At 39.9% G+C, this 18,757-nt stretch overlaps 1 protein-coding gene across 6 annotated transcripts in view; it reads right to left on the bottom strand.

Annotated features, from left to right (window-relative positions):
• The window catches only part of TNIP3 (TNFAIP3 interacting protein 3), a 73,042-nt gene that overhangs the window by 13,986 nt on the left and 40,299 nt on the right, over window positions 1-18,757 (bottom strand). For 4 of the 6 annotated variants that reach the window (XM_088792624.1, XM_019741377.3, XM_019741378.3 and 1 more), the window contains 6 exons: window positions 14,807-14,893; window positions 11,390-11,470; window positions 9,669-9,734; window positions 8,161-8,292; window positions 6,040-6,168; window positions 2,317-2,436 (listed from right to left, as the gene is read on the bottom strand). In XM_088792624.1, the coding sequence (XP_088648750.1) occupies window positions 2,317-2,436; window positions 6,040-6,168; window positions 8,161-8,292; window positions 9,669-9,734; window positions 11,390-11,470; window positions 14,807-14,893 (615 nt within the window). Of the gene's footprint in view, window positions 1-2,316; window positions 2,437-6,039; window positions 6,169-8,160; window positions 8,293-9,668; window positions 9,735-11,389; window positions 11,471-14,806; window positions 14,894-15,093; window positions 15,191-15,641; window positions 15,721-18,757 lie in introns of those variants that run through there. The other 2 variants (XM_019741380.3, XM_074338553.2) reach the window with 2 other exon arrangements.

The raw sequence follows: 18,757 nt of genomic DNA, 5'->3' as shown, positions 1-18,757 counted from the left end.
TAAATTATTATAAGCTGAACACAATATAGAAATGAAAGGCTCACATATGTGGAAAAGCAGAACATAATCGTTAAAAGGTTTTCACAGGTGTTTTCCCAGGAATTTGGAGGGCGTATATCATAAAAAAGAAATGGTAATATTTAGTGGAACACCTCCCCACAGATAGTCCAAATATTTAAGAAAAGTAATCACGCAGAAAGAAAAACATTTAATTATTGTTGTTTTTAATTAGTATGGTGTTGACTAACGTCTTGGAGACTAGTATGTGGAACTATGAAAATAACTGAAGGAAAGGAATTCTTCCGAGACCATGATTTAAATGACAACTTACATTGGAATCTAGTAGCTGGATTTTTGTCTGTTGACACTAATGTACATGACACCTTCCTCACCAACAGTGCAACACATTTTAACTAGAGATTTATCAATTTTAAGTCAACAATAATACAACAAAACATAATGGGCAAGACAGGAAGAAATTAAACATTTCGTATAGATCTAGATGCAGATATACATGTTTAATTTTTAAGGCTTTATTCACCAAAGTTGTAAGGAAACTACACCCAGCCAAACGGACTTTTTTTTTTTTTTTTTTTTTTTTTTGGTTGAGAGCTGAGGTTCAATTCCAGACACAGTTAAACTAATGCTCTGTGAACAATTATCAGAGACATTTGAAATGGGAGAAGCGCGTCTGATGAGAGCGGGACACTATCACACACAGCGCTGACAGTGAGGTCATCACTTAGTCAGCTGACTATGATTGTGGCTCAGCTTCTTTGTGAGTTTAAATCCTTCAGTGTTTCACGTGGCCCTTGGGATGTAATGATTGTGAGTGCCCAGTGAAAAATGTGCGTGGTTAAAATGTGTATGCAGGAAGTTAGCTAAAGAGCCACACAGTAACTAAGAGCATGGATTCTGGTTTGTTGTTGGGAATTATGACAAAACGAATACCTGTCAGTGTGTGTGTCATGTGTGAGCTACACCATCCCTGTAAACACCGTGTGTAATGGTTACTCTCTCATGTGTGGTGTACATTATCTAGGAGCATTACAGATGATTCAACTGTCTGAGCACAAGTAACACTTTCTCCAGAGGAATCCTGCCTCGTGCCAGTGGTGCTTTAGGGGCTGAGGATTTGACAGAACTGCTGCACTGAACTCTACCCTCACTTTCTGCATGGGGTTATTTTTAAGCTATGTATTTGATCCTGGATGTAATGAGGCAGGTTATTCAAATGAGGATCATAGAGAAGAAAATCCAACTTTGCCATGAAGCGCTGTGGATATTTTGTGTTTACAGATAGGCTACTTCCTGTGAAGTAATAACAATAAGCCACAACAATACGTTTTGCTCAATTCTTCCATGTTTCGTACCAAGAATCCTTGTAATTGGCACTTTCTCAGAGCAAAACAGCCAATAAATCATGCCCAGAGATATCAGAAAAATAATATTTTCCAGGCCTTTGTTCTGTGACATCCTCTCCCCCACGGCTAATGTATTACTGACACTGTGTGTGTGCTTTGGGGTTGGACATCCCATACGTATCCTGTATTTGTCCCTATCACCATGACCTGTTGCAGCCTGTCACCTACATTGTTGGTTTAACCTCTGACAGGAAAGGAGATGGGCATGGGTGGCCCCTTAGCCGGGCCAGCTCTAGCTGGCTGACTAAATGTAGACTCGGGTTGTGTAGGCAGTGCTACGTCCCTACAGCCCTATGCTGCTACTACGCACAGAAACTGAGAGGTCATCCTTTCCTCTTGCTGTTCACTTGGCAACAGGTCATGAGGTTGGATGAGGGGGGTGTTGTGCATAGTAACTTGTTAGGTGGCGCCATTCATAGGTGGGGTGGGTGAGCAGAGCTGGCTCTTCAGTGCTTATGATCAGTACAGAGTGTTCCTTTAAAACTGCCCTCGTTGTTCAAAGGTTGGAGGACCAGAAGCTACAGAAGAACAGCCCCACTGCTACCGTTTTCTGAGAAGGTCCAGAGATTGAGTTAATAATATTTGCAAAATAAATCATGTCTACTAGAAACTCCCTAGACCCAGGGCTAATAGAATATCACCGAAAGGGTCATTAGTATGCCCTTCTTTTACCTGTGTGACCTTGGGCAAACCATTGGACCCATCTGAAACTCAGTTACCTCTTTCATCAAGTGTGAGTTGGACTAGCTGATCTATGCTCTTTCATCGTGCTTTAAAATGAGATGATTCTAATCAAAGGAAATATAAAACCCTTTGATGCGTGTCGAAAAGCAAGATTTTCAACAATAGGAGTATCCACCAGCACGTGATCACACCCCCTTCAACTTCTCACCTGCTGTTTGAGAACTTCCATTTCTGTTCTCATCTCCTCGTGGCTCCACTCCTTTTTGGACTTCCCCAAACAGTCCTCAGGAAATGAAGAACACTCGATTTTCATGGCATCCTGAAGAGCCTATGTTATAAGATAAGGACACTGTTGATCTAAGAGTTACATCATGTGAATTTCTCCATAATTATCACAATCATCTGAAATGCACCGACAAGGTAGAATTTCCTTTTCAATGCTACTTTCATGACTGAATGACTTTCTTCTTTCTGATGTTCTAGCGTGTATTATGTTTTTTCCAGAATCTGTCTTTTCTCTACAATGATGCTTATGTTATTCAACTCTCATTGTTATTCAGGAGGGCTTTGATGTGGGGCGCCCCTCCACCTAACCAACCATGACAGGAAAACATATCTATACCTTTTCTCTAGATTCTCTGCTTCCGTCAAATACATACTCTATCAGTAAAGCTCAAAATTTAGGGAGCATCAGAATCACCTGGAGAGGTAGGAGATAAGCCTGTCTCTGGGCATTGCCACCAAGAGCCTGGACCGGTAGATCTGGGGGTAACGTCTGAGAATCTGCATTCCTTAAAAGCTTCCGCTGCTGGTCCCTGATGACATTTTGAGTAATATTCTGCTATATATCCATACCCGCAATGGGAAAGAGGGAAACCCACAGAAATGGGAACCCAAGCAGACTCACTATCATTAGATCCTTGGTACTGCTCTCCTGCCCTGTCCTTCTCAGCATACCATGCCCTGGCCTAGCCAAAATCATGCGATTCTCCAATACAACACTCATTACCTCATACAGAGTGGACAAGAGTACTCTGCTTTCCTGACGTTCAGTACAACTTGGTGTTTTCACCATGGGGTGAGGAGGTGAAGGAAATAAGAGACACTTAGATTTGCCGACAACATTGTCATCCTCACTCATTAGCCCGTGATGCTCTTATGTAAACTATATTTTGTCAGATCCTAAAAATGACATCACCTCTTTTCTGAAGATCTTTGGTTCACGATGAGTTCAATATAATGGCTGCCACAAATTGTGACAGAACATACCTCATCCTGGGGTGGTCTCTGAGCCCTCATACAACGTGACTACTGCTTATTTTCATCTGAATCCTTTATACAAATACAAAGTTTCACGTTCAGAAGTCCAAGAAGAATTCACTTCCTCTTTATTTCTTTAGTAGCTTCAATGTTCTTTTGACGATACGATTAGTAACTTAACTTCCCTGCATTATACTATATGTGGTTGTAAAGATAGGAAAAGAAAATCAAATCTACAGTCTTGAATATGTGTAGACAGACTAGAAATTTCCTAATGGAATGTCTTAGAGTCTACAAATACTGTCTAGCCTGATGTAAATACCCCTTTTCAGGAAGTTGTAAGAGAAACAGAATTCTTTTCTTCCTCTAGGAAGAATTTAAAGAAACAACAAAAGTTGTTTACTAATTTATGTTTTTGTCAAAATTTGTTGCTAAGGAATATGTCTAGGAAGCATCATAATAGTTATAATTTTAAAAAAATGTGTTAGTAGTAGTAGAGAATCGAGGATGGAGTGAGCCAAATGAGACAAGACAATCACATATGCTAGTTCCATATCCTACACCTATGAATAGACTATTTTTGTGGGTCTTGTTATATTTGAATTTCCTGGTCTACCTTTCCTGGTATCCAGGCTTCTAGAAATTTTGCAAATGAGTCACAGCTGAAAGGTGAATCTAATAGACATTGATTCTATCTTGGGGTTTTCCAACTTCATGAACAAACACCTGTAACCTGTTCTAGAACAGTTATTACTATCAGCACAGATATAGTACACGGGTCCTCCCCTTTGACAGTGGTCAGACTTCAGACAAATCAAGTTTGCCCATGGGTGGCACTGGCTAACTAGCCGCAGGTGGTAATTTCTCTCACTTTGGTTAAACATCTGGCTTCTCTTCAAGAACGTGACAAAAACAATGCCCTTGGGTATTTCCTTCAAAGCAAATAAGTTGAATTGAGGACACACAGTTGTGTGAACTTCTGAAAACCATATGTTAATTACTAAGCTGACAGGCTACAAATTTCTGCTGAGTGAGTGGGTCAGCAGGCACGGGTTTGTGCAAGCAGAGTAGGCCCTGGCTTCCATGCTGTGAAGGATGGTGTGCACCATCCGCTCCCCACATCAATGTTTTGAATAACTTCTATTGATTCCAGTGGTAAAAAAATAAAAGAAAAATCTACTGTGTGAATTAGTAAACTAGAATAACAGTTTCTTACATTCCGTTAGCCACTAATACATGTGCTAAATGAGAAAAAAAACTTATAACTCATTATTGTATGTGTTTTTTAGGTGACAGTTTAGGGTATAGATGTGTGGGATGAAATATTCCGGCTCAAAGCACTCTTTTATTTTTTCCTCACTACTCATAAGTAATGTGTCATGCCTGTTAACCCATGAATCTCATGCTCTCATAGGTCCAGAATTGGCTGTTAAACATCTTATGTACTAGCTAATTAAATTCATTCCTTCATTCATCCATTCAACAAATATTTAAGGACATGCTGTGAGCAGAGCCCTGTTCTAGGCATTCAGGATACAGCACTGAATGAAACAGAAAAACTCAGGGCCACATTACACATTGTCTTTTTGAGTTCCTTCCTCCATATACACATATATTAAAATCATATTTTATAACTGCATTCTTAGAAAGATGAGTATAGTAATATTAATATGAAAACATTTTTTCAACCTACAAGTTCACTTTTTCTTCTGATTTTAAGAGAAATTAAACACATTCGTGGGTCTGTAGAAGTGTTGAGGGCCCTGGACACTGGAGAAGTAGGCCCTGCAGAAATCCTACCCACATGGAGCTTACAGTCAAGACTGGGAGACCAGAAACAAATCAGATAATATATATGAGACATTAAACAGATGTGAGATAGCAGTAAATTCCAAAAAACAAAAAGAACTTAAAACAGGAATTACTACAAGTGGAGTATATAATTTCAATAAAGATTTGAATTTTACTCTAATTTTTCTCATTGAAATTTCATGATTATAATCACAGGACTTATAAAATTAGTATTTGTCTTAACTTTTTAAAACTTTCTGTTGACTAAACACAGATACACAAAAATGAAGGCTGCACATGGACATGAGCAAAACACAGAGTTAACCATGTACGTCAAGGATTCTTATGGTCCACTTATGACATGACTCTTGGAAAAGTCAACAACAACGGATTGAATGCTTTCCCTAATCCTTTCCCCTCAAAAAGTTAGCTGTTACTGCAGAAAACACACACAGACCCCGCAGACACACACACGTGTGCACATCCCAGCTAGTCTGTGTTACCCAGTGATGGTTTTAAAGAGCAGCCTGTTTCCTCAGGAAACTCGTGTGGTTGACCAAGAAATATGCTATTGTTCACAAACTCCCGCTGGCTTTATGTGCTTCTTCGAATCGAAACCTGTTCTTACTCTCCTTTAATTCCTCCTCGTTTCTTTTTCATGGTGTTTCTTTGCAGGGACATGAATTCCTAACAGCCACCTTAGCCAAGTGTGGCTGAGCAGTGTGGATAGGAGGCATTTGTAGGATTATACAGATGCTGTGTACAAACCAAGACTGGGAGCGTCTGGCAGCCAGCGTGGGCTCCGCTGAGACACTCAGTCAGGAATGTCCTTTATGCAGAGACCTGCCCTTTGACTTCCCCGCTTGGCTTGGCCTGATACCTTATTGAGGCGTTTTATTTCACATTCATAGTGTTCCTTCTTCCTGTTCGCGAGAGCATTCTTTTCCTTTAGAAGCTTATTCTCTTTCTTCAACTCATGTAATTCTTCACTTAGGCTCTCCTTTTCCTTCTGAAGTAAAGGGCAAGAAAACAAAATCAATATCAGTGCAATTCAGATGAGGTGCTGTAGGCGTATTCTGAAAAACGGTAAAGAGGGGACTGCTGGATTTTCACTGAACGCTGCATCTAAGCAACAGTCTCTGGGGGAGGGCAGGGTTAACATAGAAGAAATCTTTCTTTCATCCTTAATGCTTCTAAGTTCGGTGACCGCAAAAAAAGATACCAGAATCCCCAGTCCTCGCTTTCAAGGGTCAGATGGGTCTGCAGAATAAGCTAGTTCCTGTGTACTGTTACAAGGTGATGGGTGAGTGACTCAGTAAAAGTAATCGAAAGTCCTAAAAAGAAAAAAGTCTCACTGCAACAAAAATACTGACTATCTCCGAGCCCAATCCTACATCATTCTGGATTTGAGACAGGGAGCAGAGGGTAAACATCAGCAAACAGGCCCCTCACGACAGACAGGTAAGGACCCAGGCACTGGAATGTTGGAACTACTACTTTTAACAGGGAGGGAGGAGCAAGCCCAGCTGCCATCGTGCCTCCAAGGGTCAGGTCGCAACTCCATGTTTCAAGGAGTCCAGGGCTTTAAATCACTGAGGCAACTTGAGTCACTTAGGCACCAACAGGCTCTGGATTCTGACAACATCTGTTTCCTATCTCTTTATTTTATATTCCGGATAGTAAACTTTGTGTGGAGTGAATTGGATTCTCAATGAGACAGAGATTTTAACCTAGTAAAATGAATATTCCAGAATTTAGGTGAATCATGATGAGAAAATAGCTAATATGCATATGTGGAAGTATATTATTTTAGTACGTGGTATTTCCCAGTACAATGATTAGATTTAAGAAATCTACTTTAGGTGAGTCATTTTCTTTAAAAGTGAAAACACTTCTATTTGCTTTTATTTACGTAGAATGGGCTTGTACACTTAGAAAATGAACCAATCACGTTCTATTTTGGCATAATCTAAGAGAAAATCATTTCAATTAGAAAACTGGTCCCAACTGCGTGAGGACAAATGGCCATGATTCCTGGTCAGGGTGTAAATGGAAAAGGAAAGCGCTGCCTCATGGCCGAAGGGAGAGATTAAGCCTTGTTTTCCTCTGAGTCCCTGCAACAAAGATAGATCCTTAACTAGGTAGGAAAACCTGGATGGATTTTGCACTGATTTGAGACACTGCTGTAAGATCCAGGCATGTGTTTGAACAGAGCTAATGCCTCAGAATATCAGTCACAAGACTTCACCGGACAAGGTTTATTTTACACTTCTTGTTTTTTCTTAACCTACCTAAAAAACTGAGAGCCCTTTAGAGCCTAAAGTTTCCCCCCATTTTCCCCCTACAATATCCATGAAGTACAATAGCTGCAATGAAAGCAGGAGTCTGTTTTAGGAGACGCTGGCTATCTCTGCCTTCTCAGCGGGATGAGGGGAGACTTACAATACGGAGACCCGCTTCAGATTCTGCTTTCTGACTTACAAGTTCCCAGCCTTGGCAAGTCACCTAACTGCTTTACATTTCAGCGTCCTCATCTTTAAAACGGCAGAAATCATATCTTCCTCACAGATGGGCTGGGAATGTTCAAGGAAGTAATGAGGGTCAGATACTTTTTAAAATGTTCTACTTTTCTGATTACAAAAATAACCTATTTTTAAAGCTCTCTGTAAGCCGAAAAGCAGCTGTATCAATAACATTAGATTATTAGCAGTATTACTAGTAATAGAAACAATAAATGAGTAAAAAAAATAAATAAATAAAAAGGAAAAACAATGCATTTTCTCCAAGGCTGAAATGCCCTGGAAAGACATCACAAAATCCCTGGCTCAGTCTCTCGCTGGCAATTCACAGAGGAGGAAGTGTGGGCTTCCCCTTCTTTCTGAGTCCTGAAAAGTGGCCCTTGATTGTGGCTTTGGGGACTTTCATAGCCCTCGCACATGGGTCACTGCCCATGTGTCCTCAGCTCGCACGTAGGGCAGGGGTCACTCTGGCCTTCACCCACCTCCTCTCGCTTCTGCGGCTCCTGGACGACTTCACGCGGCCTGTCGCTGGCCCTCTGGCTCGGTGGCTGCTCCTTCTCCAGGGTGCTGAGGGATCTTTCTGTGGTGTCCAGTTGCATTTTCAGCTCTGTGACCTGAAGAAGTTGGCACAGACAGTTGCAGACCCCTTTTCTGGAGCCAACACCCCTGGGTCTACTCCCAACCTGCCCCAGGGGCCAGCAAAACCCCTCTCCTGGGCGACTGGTGACAGGCTCTACTCCCCACCGCCCTAACAAAGGTCAGGACATTTAAAAAGGAGCATGCTTGAGGCCAAGCAAACACCCATGCTGCCAGCCCCTCCCTCCTTTCTCCAAACCCAGACCATCTTCCGGGAATAAAGAGTTAGACCTTAGACAGGGACACCTTCGCTGTCACCCTACTCTCAACTCTCAAGGTGACATTGCCTGGTCTGTAAAGGACGGTGAGGGGCCCACACCAGAGAAAAGCAGACATGGCATAAACTTGTCTAACCTGCAGCCTGTCCTGCTGCTAAGGCCACATTAGTCATCAGTGACAGTGGTCTAGCCAGAGAAGCCTTAGGGATGGTGATTCCTCACAAACAGGCATTATTCCTGTTTGTCAACCACAGGGTTTCACGCAGCTGCAAGCCATTCAGGAAAAATGCAGAGTAAACCTTTTCTCTGGGATCTTGTTTTATAAATTTGGAGACCCCACAGCTGCCCCTGACTCGCTGGCCCCAGACCATGGCCTGGTGTAGTGGGAACATTACCCTGCTTTGTCTACATTTAATGCATCTGGGTATCAAAACGGGGAAGGAAAGAGCAGCACCACTGCATTTCTCACTTGTGGTCAAGTTTCTTAGTTCTGAATCATGTAGGGGAATTTACTTTCTCCTTTCTCTCTTTTTGAATGTGGAATGATTTTGAATTCTAAATCAACTTTTACCTAGTAAAAGATATTGTCTCCAAAAAAAATGTCTTTCTCACCAAAGCAAAAGCTGCCTGAGAGAGAACATGCTTTAGAGAGAAGAGGGGATGCCCCACTTTCCCTCACGCTTTCACTATTGCCACTGACTGTTTCTTTATCTGTGGAAAATAGCTTATGCTATCTAATTAAGGAATCAGAGAGCTAACCTTGCACGAAGCAGTATTATCTTGAAACCGTCTCTTTTAAACCTCGCCTGTAATCTTGTGTGTTTATGGCTGCCAGTCACACAGCCTAGACCAGCGTCCTCTGAGCTGTGATAAAGAACTTTAGTGGCAGCTCTAGAGGTGATGTTTAGCACACTTCTTTTGCCATGCTCAAGACAATTCACTGATACTGGCCATTAATCTTCAGTGCCAAGAGGCCAGTAATGCACTCAGTACCCACACCTGCCCCACCCTACACCTGCCATCACTTGTCAACAGTTGGCTATCCACAGGTCTCCTCCAGAATCAATGAGAAGCTTCACATACTTGGCTCCCCAAAAGATTGATTTAAAGCAAAAACCAAACAGACAGGTGCTTACCTTTCTTTCATAGAACGTTTTCATACTTCTAAATTGCTGGTCCCATTGCTGGTTAACTTCCAGGAGCTGAAATTATTAAAAGTTGGTAAATCAACAAAGGATTTCTGCCTATTTGGCAGAATCACTTTTTGAGGTTACTAAGATTTTGGAAGCCCTGAATAAAGACAACATTCTTTCCCCCAAGTTCTGGTAGGGCTGGGAGGATGTAATTGAACACATTTTCACTTTTTCATACATGGTTCACCTATGAAAAACTATTAAGTCTTTGGTGTATTTTGACTAGTCAGCTGGACAGTTCATCAGCAACTTTTAACTTTTCTTAGTTACTTGAATTTTTCACCTTCTTTGTTTAACCCAACCAGAATCTGGTAAAAATTTGTAAGAATTGATGGTTTTCTGTAAGATTAATAAATGAAAGGTCTTTTTCAGCCTTTCCATATTTTTCTATGTGCTTACATTATTATAATGACATATTTCTTCCAGCTTTTTAAAAACAAAATCTATATTAACAAATTCCAAACCCCACTAATTATCATTTGCTTTCCATGTGCTTTTTAAAATCTACACATGATTTATAATATATCCTTAACAAATGGATAATATCACCTTTTTGAGAGTATAGATTTTCATGGAATAATAATTTTGTCATAAGACAGTATTTAGAAACAATTTAAACTGCAACACTTTGAAAGTTTTAAATTTGCGTGCTAAACAGAAGGAAGGAAAAACCACAATGACCTGTGTTTGAGTTTTCTTGTAAGGTAAGTCTGCAACTTTCTACTTTAAGAGAAATTCCAACACTTATCAATATGGGACAGACACTGAGAAGATACCCACAATGACTAAGAAGTAGCAAGACTTTCTCCTAATTACAAAACAAAGTATCTCATCCAGAGTGGCAGTTAGTAGGTAATTCTTATGCTGGAAATAAATATGGGTATTTAGTAATACGCTATATAATAGCATTATAGAAAGATGCCTGCTCTGCTGGCATTCTAGGGATTAACATTTCTATACTACAGTAACATAACTCTGCTAGAGTTCAGTCATTTTCCAGAAGGACACAGTGTTTTATGTAGTACCCTGCAAGCAGGATGTAATAATAGAATGTCTTAGAGAAGGGATTACAAAATGACAACATGCACAGTGCTGAACTTGTTACACTTTTCACCTTTTCCTCTGTCAAGAAGAATAAAGAGGTTTTAACATTCAGTAACCTCAGAAAAACAGAACTCAAAATAATATCTATCATATTCCCAATGACATCTTAGAAACAAACATTTTATTTTTATGGTAATCTTAACCCCTATGGGTCCGATGCCCAACTCATTAAGTCACAGCACCTAAGTCAACTGTACTTAAAGCCTCTGACAGTTTGAGTTTCAAGGTGTGTCAAGTTACAAGGCAAACAGGGCACAGGTGATAAGCTCACCTATTCACGTGGAGCAAACATCTAAGTTTGGAGAAAGTTAAGGGAATCATTATCGGATTTATGACTTTATCATTTTGCATTCATTTGCACAAACACTGAGACACTGAGTAAGAGACAAGTAGGTGAATAAGAAACCGTATTTGCTCTCAAATGACACAGTGCGGTATCCTAGAGATGACAACTGTGGCCTAACGACAAAAATCAAAGGCAGTAGATGATACACACTCTCTGTTGGATTCTCAGCCTTAATTCATGGCACATGTTGCTTCAACTAATATTTCAAAATTACCTCCTTTCTCTGTTTTTCCAAGTATCTTATCCTTTGTTCAAGAGAATTTGTTGAGTTCTTTCCTTTTGATGATTTAGCACTCTGAAAAAAACAAGAAGAAGAATGAAGCAAAATGTCAATAAAATAAACAGGAAAAATACTGTCCTTCACAAACTCCATGCATTTGGCCAATTCTCTTGTTGTGATTTATAAAATATCTTATTTTAGCAGTAACAATCCTCACACCAGAGTTCTTCATAGAGACCTGTTGATGAAGAAGCTTTATATTATATTTTAGGCCCCTTTATATAAATTAATTACCAAAATAATTCTCTAATAAGTTATAAATGTATCTATGTAGTAAGCAAGAAATTAGGAATTTATGAATTTGGATTTCATTTCTTTGCCAAAAAAATGAAAATCCAGGGGGTGTAATGTATATAGAAATCTGGTAAGTTTCATGGTTGAATGTTAGGTGTGTGTGTATATATATATATATGTATATGTATATATATATACACACACATACACACACATGCGTACATATATATTATATACATATATACATATATTATATATATTATATATAATATATATTATATATATTAAACATTTCTAAAAAATCATTTTTTTACATGTGTCTATGATCTGATGAGTGGCCCTGGCAAAAGTCAGGGAAGTGAAAGAACCAGCAAAAACAAAAGAGCAACCCATACAGTTAAAAGGCAGAAAATTGATTCTAAAACCATAATAAATCAGCTACCTAGTGACCATCATACAGTTATGTTATACAGGTGGGCATAAATTGTTTGGTATTGTGTATTTAAACCAGCCCTTTGAATAAAGGCACTAGGTCAGAAATTTAGATTAATAACAAATCATTGGCACAGTGAGAAAGTTAACCACCTTTCTTTTCAATTATTCATTTTTTTATTTTTAAAGAAAGCACAAAAGCTCTGGAAACGGCCTGCCATCTGTCCACATGGACCACCAACAAAGCCCATTTAAGTACCGTTTTCTCTACTTTAACTCCCTAGCCTGGTTACCACCTCACCTGGGAGTCATATAGCAATACAACGAATCAGGTAATGAAGGTAGAGCCTCACTTTGCTCTTCAGTTTCAGGCTCAATAGTTGTTGTGGACCACAAAACTGCTTAGACACGCACACACAATTAAGAAACATATTCAAAATGTGTTGGCCTTTGCCAGAAATGTTTATAGGAAGTGCTCTTTGGCTCATCATGGGATTTCAAGGATTTTTTTCATTAGAAATGATTGATAGAACTGTTTTTCTATCTTTTTTCTACTTACCTCTGTTTCACTCAACGTTTTAGGGGTTGATGATATTTTACATCTCTATAGATGCTGTTCTGAATTTTTTTTAGCTCTTCCCATTCAGACCCATGTACAATTAAGACCACCTTTTAAAACTGACATTTTCCCCTGGGTCAACAAATTCAGAGTGATTATTCTTGCTTCTCACCACGAGCTGTTTTTGGCTGAGTGCCAGAAGTAACATCAAAATCCAGGTGACAAGTATATTGGGTCCTGTGATTGGACTTTTCCTTTTTCAGGCAGACTTCCTAGAGACTGGACTCATTCTGGATCAGAACGGACTAACTATTAGGCATCTGTGATGTGGAAAATGCAGTGAGTCAACCCTCCTTACAGTGTCCTGCGCTTAGCAAAGCAGAGGTGCAGGGAGACTCAATTCTAGAACAGTGGTTCTCACACAAAAGCACATCAAAGTCATTGGGGAGCTTGCCAAACATAGGGCATCCTGAGTACGGAATCAGAATTTCTGAAAAGGGAGCCATAGCTCCTTGATTTTCTTTTTAGTAGACTTTATTTTTAGAGCAGTTTTGGGTTTATAACAACACTGAGTGGAAGGTGCAGGGACTTCCCACATCCCTGCTGCCCTCACGCACGCATACCCTCCCATTATTAGCGTCCCCCACCAGAGCGGCACCTTTGTTGCAATAAATGAACCTACAATGACACATCATTATCACCCAAATGCATAGTTTACATTAGGGTTCCCTCTTGGTGTTTTACATTCTGTGGGTTTGGACAAATGTGTAACGACAAATAGCCATCATTATGGTCTTACACAGAATTGTTTCACTGCCCTAAAATCCCTCTATGCTCCACCTATTTATCCCACCTCTATTTTAAATAATTCCACAGGTAATCATGATTCATACTAAAGTTCAAGGTTCTCTCGTTCCACACCATGCTTGGGCACATGGATTTAGGGTCCTTAAAGAGTCTTTTCTCTATCTGTGATACAGACAAAAAAAATCTGTGACCTGCAAACATTTGTATGACCCTGCCTTCTGTGAGAGTCCAGATCAGGATAATTAAACAATGTGAATCCTTTTTTGTCATATATAATTTTCTCTGGAAAAAAAATTACAAAACATGTTGATCCTTAATTTTTATTTTATAGATGAGAGTTACTGAAAAGCTAGATACTAAATCTGAGAGAGAGAGAGAGAGAGAGAGAGAGAGAGAGAGAGAGAGAGAGAGAGAGAGAGAGAGAGAACATGAGGGGTTTCGGTTTCTCTGGAGATTATTCAATATTTGACCATGGTTCCTCTGTCTCAGGTATGTATTAAAATGAAACAAAATCAATTACACACAAAATTTGGGGGAGAACTTTTCATTTGTATTTGCTTTGCTTTCTAGTTGCTAATGAAGGCATCTGATATTACAAGAAATATACAGATTTTTAGTCATTGGTCTTACTACGGGCCCATCTATGGAACAGTTATCTTCTATAAAATGTAACCTGTGTTCAGAGTATCTGGGCATTTTTCTCTCATTTACCATAGCATCCAGACCAACTATGAAGATAGTCAAATTCTGACACTGATAAATTAAATACCTACATGAACAAAAGAGTCTCTCTTAGTTTCCTATTAATATCTTGATTATCTCTGAAAAAAGTTCAAGAAAGCACATTCATTCATTCATTCATTCATTCATTATCTGCTGCAGTAACCACTAACCAAAGACCATGGTATTAATTCCAAATAGTGTATATATAAATATTTTACTATGGATATACCCTATTGCTATAATACATTTTATTTCTAACCACACCAATATAATACTCCTTTTAAATTTTATATTGAATCAAATTCCTCTAAATCAAGAGCAAAATATGAAACACATAGAATTGGGAAGCTGAAAGGACAGGAATTAATCTTTCACATTATAAAAGAAGAAATGCAGCTCAGCGGTGTCCAAGAAAATAATACGGTCACCCAGTATTGTTTATTGAATAACATTGTTTAAAAATACAGAGCAGATCTTAGCTCAAGAAAGCGAAGCAGCCATTTCTCCTCTTAACCATTAATCATTGCATAATTAGCCATTAGAAATTATGTCTATGGCAGTTATGGCCAATTTACCCCCTAAAAGTGTGTTCTTACCTCCATGTGCTCCGTAGAACTTTCTGCAGCACTCATTCTAGTGGTGCCCTGTACAAAATGTGCCGTGGAAGCTGTTTTTCCTGGAGTCTTGGAAAGCAGAATGAAAAAAAAGAAAGAAAAAATTTTTTAAGATGTCTTTTAAAGTGACACCAACTATACAAAATGTTAAAGTGACCACAAAAACAGTTAGCTCAGGATAGAAAATAACAGCAATAGTTTTTCACGAAACATGAACAGAAGTGACTCTGCATGTCAAGCACACAGAATAAGGTTATAAGCACAGCAACCGTGATTTTGACTTTTCTTCTCTTCCAACTAGGGATTTCCCAGGATGTCTCAAGTAGTCAGGCTGTGACTAAGAAGACAGGCAGATCAGCCTTACTATGGTATGTAAATTGTCATTCTTCCTTTACTGGCAGTTTCTTCCAGTGGAGGAGGAAGTCACCGCAGAAAGCCGAGGCAACCAACTGTTCCTTCAGTAGCCCAACTGCCATAATTTCATTGTATTTCCCAGAGCAATTTGGTAACTGTTGAGTATTTGACAACTCTGTTACTTGCTTCCCTAAAGGCAAGATTTTCTGGCAGTGTCTCATAAATGTGAGTTAAGCTGTGTGGAACTTAATGAGTCATATGTAATTCCATAAGTGCTACCGAATTTATGGAACTAAAAAGAAAATAGGTCATTATAAAGACAATGGGTATTGTTTGCAAAGCCACTCTTCTATATGGCACAAAGTTTAAACTTAAGCTCAAGTTTCAGACTGTCTTTTCCATAGGTCATTGGAAATAAAATATTTTACTGCACTAACACTTTAGCTCTAATTAGTTGACTTACTATTGTACAGGGCATTGAGATATGGAGTGCTAGGTAGTACAAACAGCCTGGAAAGTTGAATGCTGGGAGCGGTGCAGGTGGGCAGTGATGAGCAGACCTCATTCTAGACTTGGAGAAAGAGAGGAAAAGAAAAGGCAAGAATACAAAACGGAAACTATGTTGCTGAAAGGAAAGAAGAAAGAATTTACAGTCAATCACATAATTTACATTTTTGTTTAGACCTCCCCAGGAGATTTCTTCGTATGTAGGGTAAATCTTAAAACTTCTGAAATGTAAACTCTTTAAAAGGGAATGAATGGGTATGCAAGCTTTGGCCCTCCCGTTTCTCCTTCACATCTTCCACCACTCACTCTGCCTGTGCTCCAGCCATACCGAATTCCTTCTTTTTCCTGAAATGAGTCATGTGCTATAATTCATGCTGCTGTCTCCATCCAGAACATTCCCCTCTTTGGGGCCCCCTCCAACCTGGTGACCTGGAAACCTTGCTAATGTCTACCTTGCACCCTGACCTTGTCTGATCTCCTCTAACCAGCCAAGCAGAGCGCTTTACCTCTTATTCTAAATAAGCATTTAGAACAGGTTATTTACGTGTTTGTGTGCTCAGCTCTGTATCCACAGTTCTGGGGCTTAGAGCAGGCCTTCAGCACATTTTGCTGAATGAATAATGGATGAATATCTACTGATCAAATTTATAGACTTTTTGCTGTATGTGCTCATGTACTTACTTTCTGCTGGTTTCTTGGTCTGTTTGGGGCGGGGGTGGGGGGGTGGACAGTTGAGTGAAATTGTGTGACATTTCCTTAAAGCAATATCCAAAAATACAAGTGAGAATCAAATTGTTCAGAGATCTAAAATTCAAAGTTATGACTCACATATCATCTGATTTTAGGGGACATAAGCTGAGATTTTTCTGGAAACTGACACTTCATTAACATGAAAACTGCTCGTCAGAAAAGAAAAAAAGACAAAGATGTAAAACTATTTTTCTTCGAACAGACACACACAAACACACACACCTGTTATATACAGTTCAAGTTTCCAAGGTTCCCTTCAGCCTCATCTGTGTGTTTGATAATAGAACGCCAGTGGATGTGATAACATTGACCTGGGAAAGTGGTAGCATATTTTCTGGCCAGGAAGCACTGCCCTTGGCACCGTTGACTTTGGGTGTCTTCTGTCCAGGTGTCCCGTGCACCCTCACACTCTCTGTTGCACAGTGGTTGCTTCTATTGAACAGAAATCCTATACCTTTGCCTTTTTCATTACAATTCCTTTGCCTCGTCTCTGTACAGTTTAACAACAAACAGATTTTCTGTGAGCTCCAGAGCCACGTGGTGATTTATGAGTAAACAATAACTTCTGGAGAGCCCCAAGTTTGGTTTGAGACAAAAGGAACTTGCACCAGGCCAGTCCTGGGAATAAACTGGATATTTTCTGTGACATATGCCCTCTCTCATCTCCACCCCTCTCTTGTGGGCTGTATACTCTGAATCTGACTTCTAGTCGAGCTTTGTTTCATGAGAAGTCTTAACAGAGTAACTTTCAGAAAACAGACATGTCATTCCATGTTTCCAAGGTGATTTGAAGAGTCTTCATTTCTCAAGTGACTACAATATTATATAAATGAAAATAACTAACAAAGAGAAATATGGTGAAGGAAAGGACCAAGGAACTACCAGTTCTTGGTCTGTAACTATCATTCAAGTTGATGACAATTTTCTCAACATCAGTCCAAGAGTCATCATCACGTTGCTGTACATGCTTGGAGGCGTTCTTTGGCAGGTAAAATAAGCATGGCCTTTCCTTTAACTTCCTTTTAGAATGGGAGTTGACAAACCTCCTTTGCTTCCTGACTCTCTCTGCATGAATGTCTAAGTGAATGCACTATTTAGGTAGGAGACAGCATCCAGTGACGACAAAAAGATCTGACTCTGGAGTCAGGTTACCTGGCCTCACACCTCAGCTTGAGCATTCACTACTCATAACTTTGGGCACGATGCTTAAGGCCCCTGAGGGGCCAGTTCCACGTTTGTAAGATGGGAAAAGGAATAGTGCCCTCTTCTTTTTCCAACAGGATTGCCATCTGTGATACTACATATAAGAGCTTAGATATTAATAATAATGTGACTGTGAAGATAGGGCCATCGGTCAATTATTTATGCAACAAATAGGGAAAGGAAGGAGGCATTAATCATGTATGCATCATTTACTATGCATCTGGCACTGAGTGTGCTCCAAATGAAAATCTGCTTCCAATGAAATTTATACACACGCACACACGCACATGGATGTGTGCATGTGTGTGTGTGCCTGCCTGTGAGAATTCAGAGGAGGGTGAGGTCATTCTCAGCTTTAATCATTATGGCAGGAGTTGAAGTTTCTGCTGGGTCTTGAAGGGCGGACGGGATTTTGAGAGAGAGTGAAAGATGAGACACATTTCTGAAGGAGAGCAACGTTCATGGAACAGACATGGACAAGCCCAAGCAGGAAGGATCTAGCAAGCCCAATATAACTAGAGTAGGGCTCACATCATCCATGTAAAGCTGATTTGGGTCAAACTGTGGAAGCTTTAAATTTAAGAAAGTTTGACTTTATTGAGTAGGATGGGGGAGCTACTGAAGACCCTTGAGCAAAGGCATCTGATCAAAGTGGCTTTTTAGTCCAAACAGACCTGGATATGTGCATTATGTACTCAATGGATGAGATGGACAATTGCAATATGACTTAATAGATGTCCTCTGAATATTTAACAACTTGTGGCAATCAGTTCGCCTGGGGCATCCAGAACGGACCACGCCTCTGAACTCCAGACTCCTCCATGGACTGCCTCCTCATCATCACCATTTGGAGGCTTCATAGGCACCTCCTTCTCCACTGGCATAAAACCTCCTTCCTGATCTTCCCCACAGACTGGGTCCTGCCCGTCAGTCCATGAAGACTTTCATGCTGCAGACTAAAAACCTTGGAGCCATCGTTGGCTGCACGTTTTCTTTCTCAGTCTACACCCAATGTATCTGAACATTTTCTAGGCTCTTTGAAAATATATCCAGACAGTAGAGCAGCACATTGCACAGAGCCCAGAGACCTTCCAGTTTAATGAGAGAGGAGCAACGTGA

This window comes from Rhinolophus sinicus, chromosome 15 (genome assembly GCF_057876585.1).
Source record: "Rhinolophus sinicus isolate RSI-liver-muscle chromosome 15, RSI-T2T, whole genome shotgun sequence".
Taxonomy (NCBI): domain Eukaryota; kingdom Metazoa; phylum Chordata; class Mammalia; order Chiroptera; family Rhinolophidae; genus Rhinolophus; species Rhinolophus sinicus.
The sequence above is the reverse complement of the archived record's forward strand: the minus strand, read 5'-3'. Positions and strand labels throughout refer to the sequence as shown.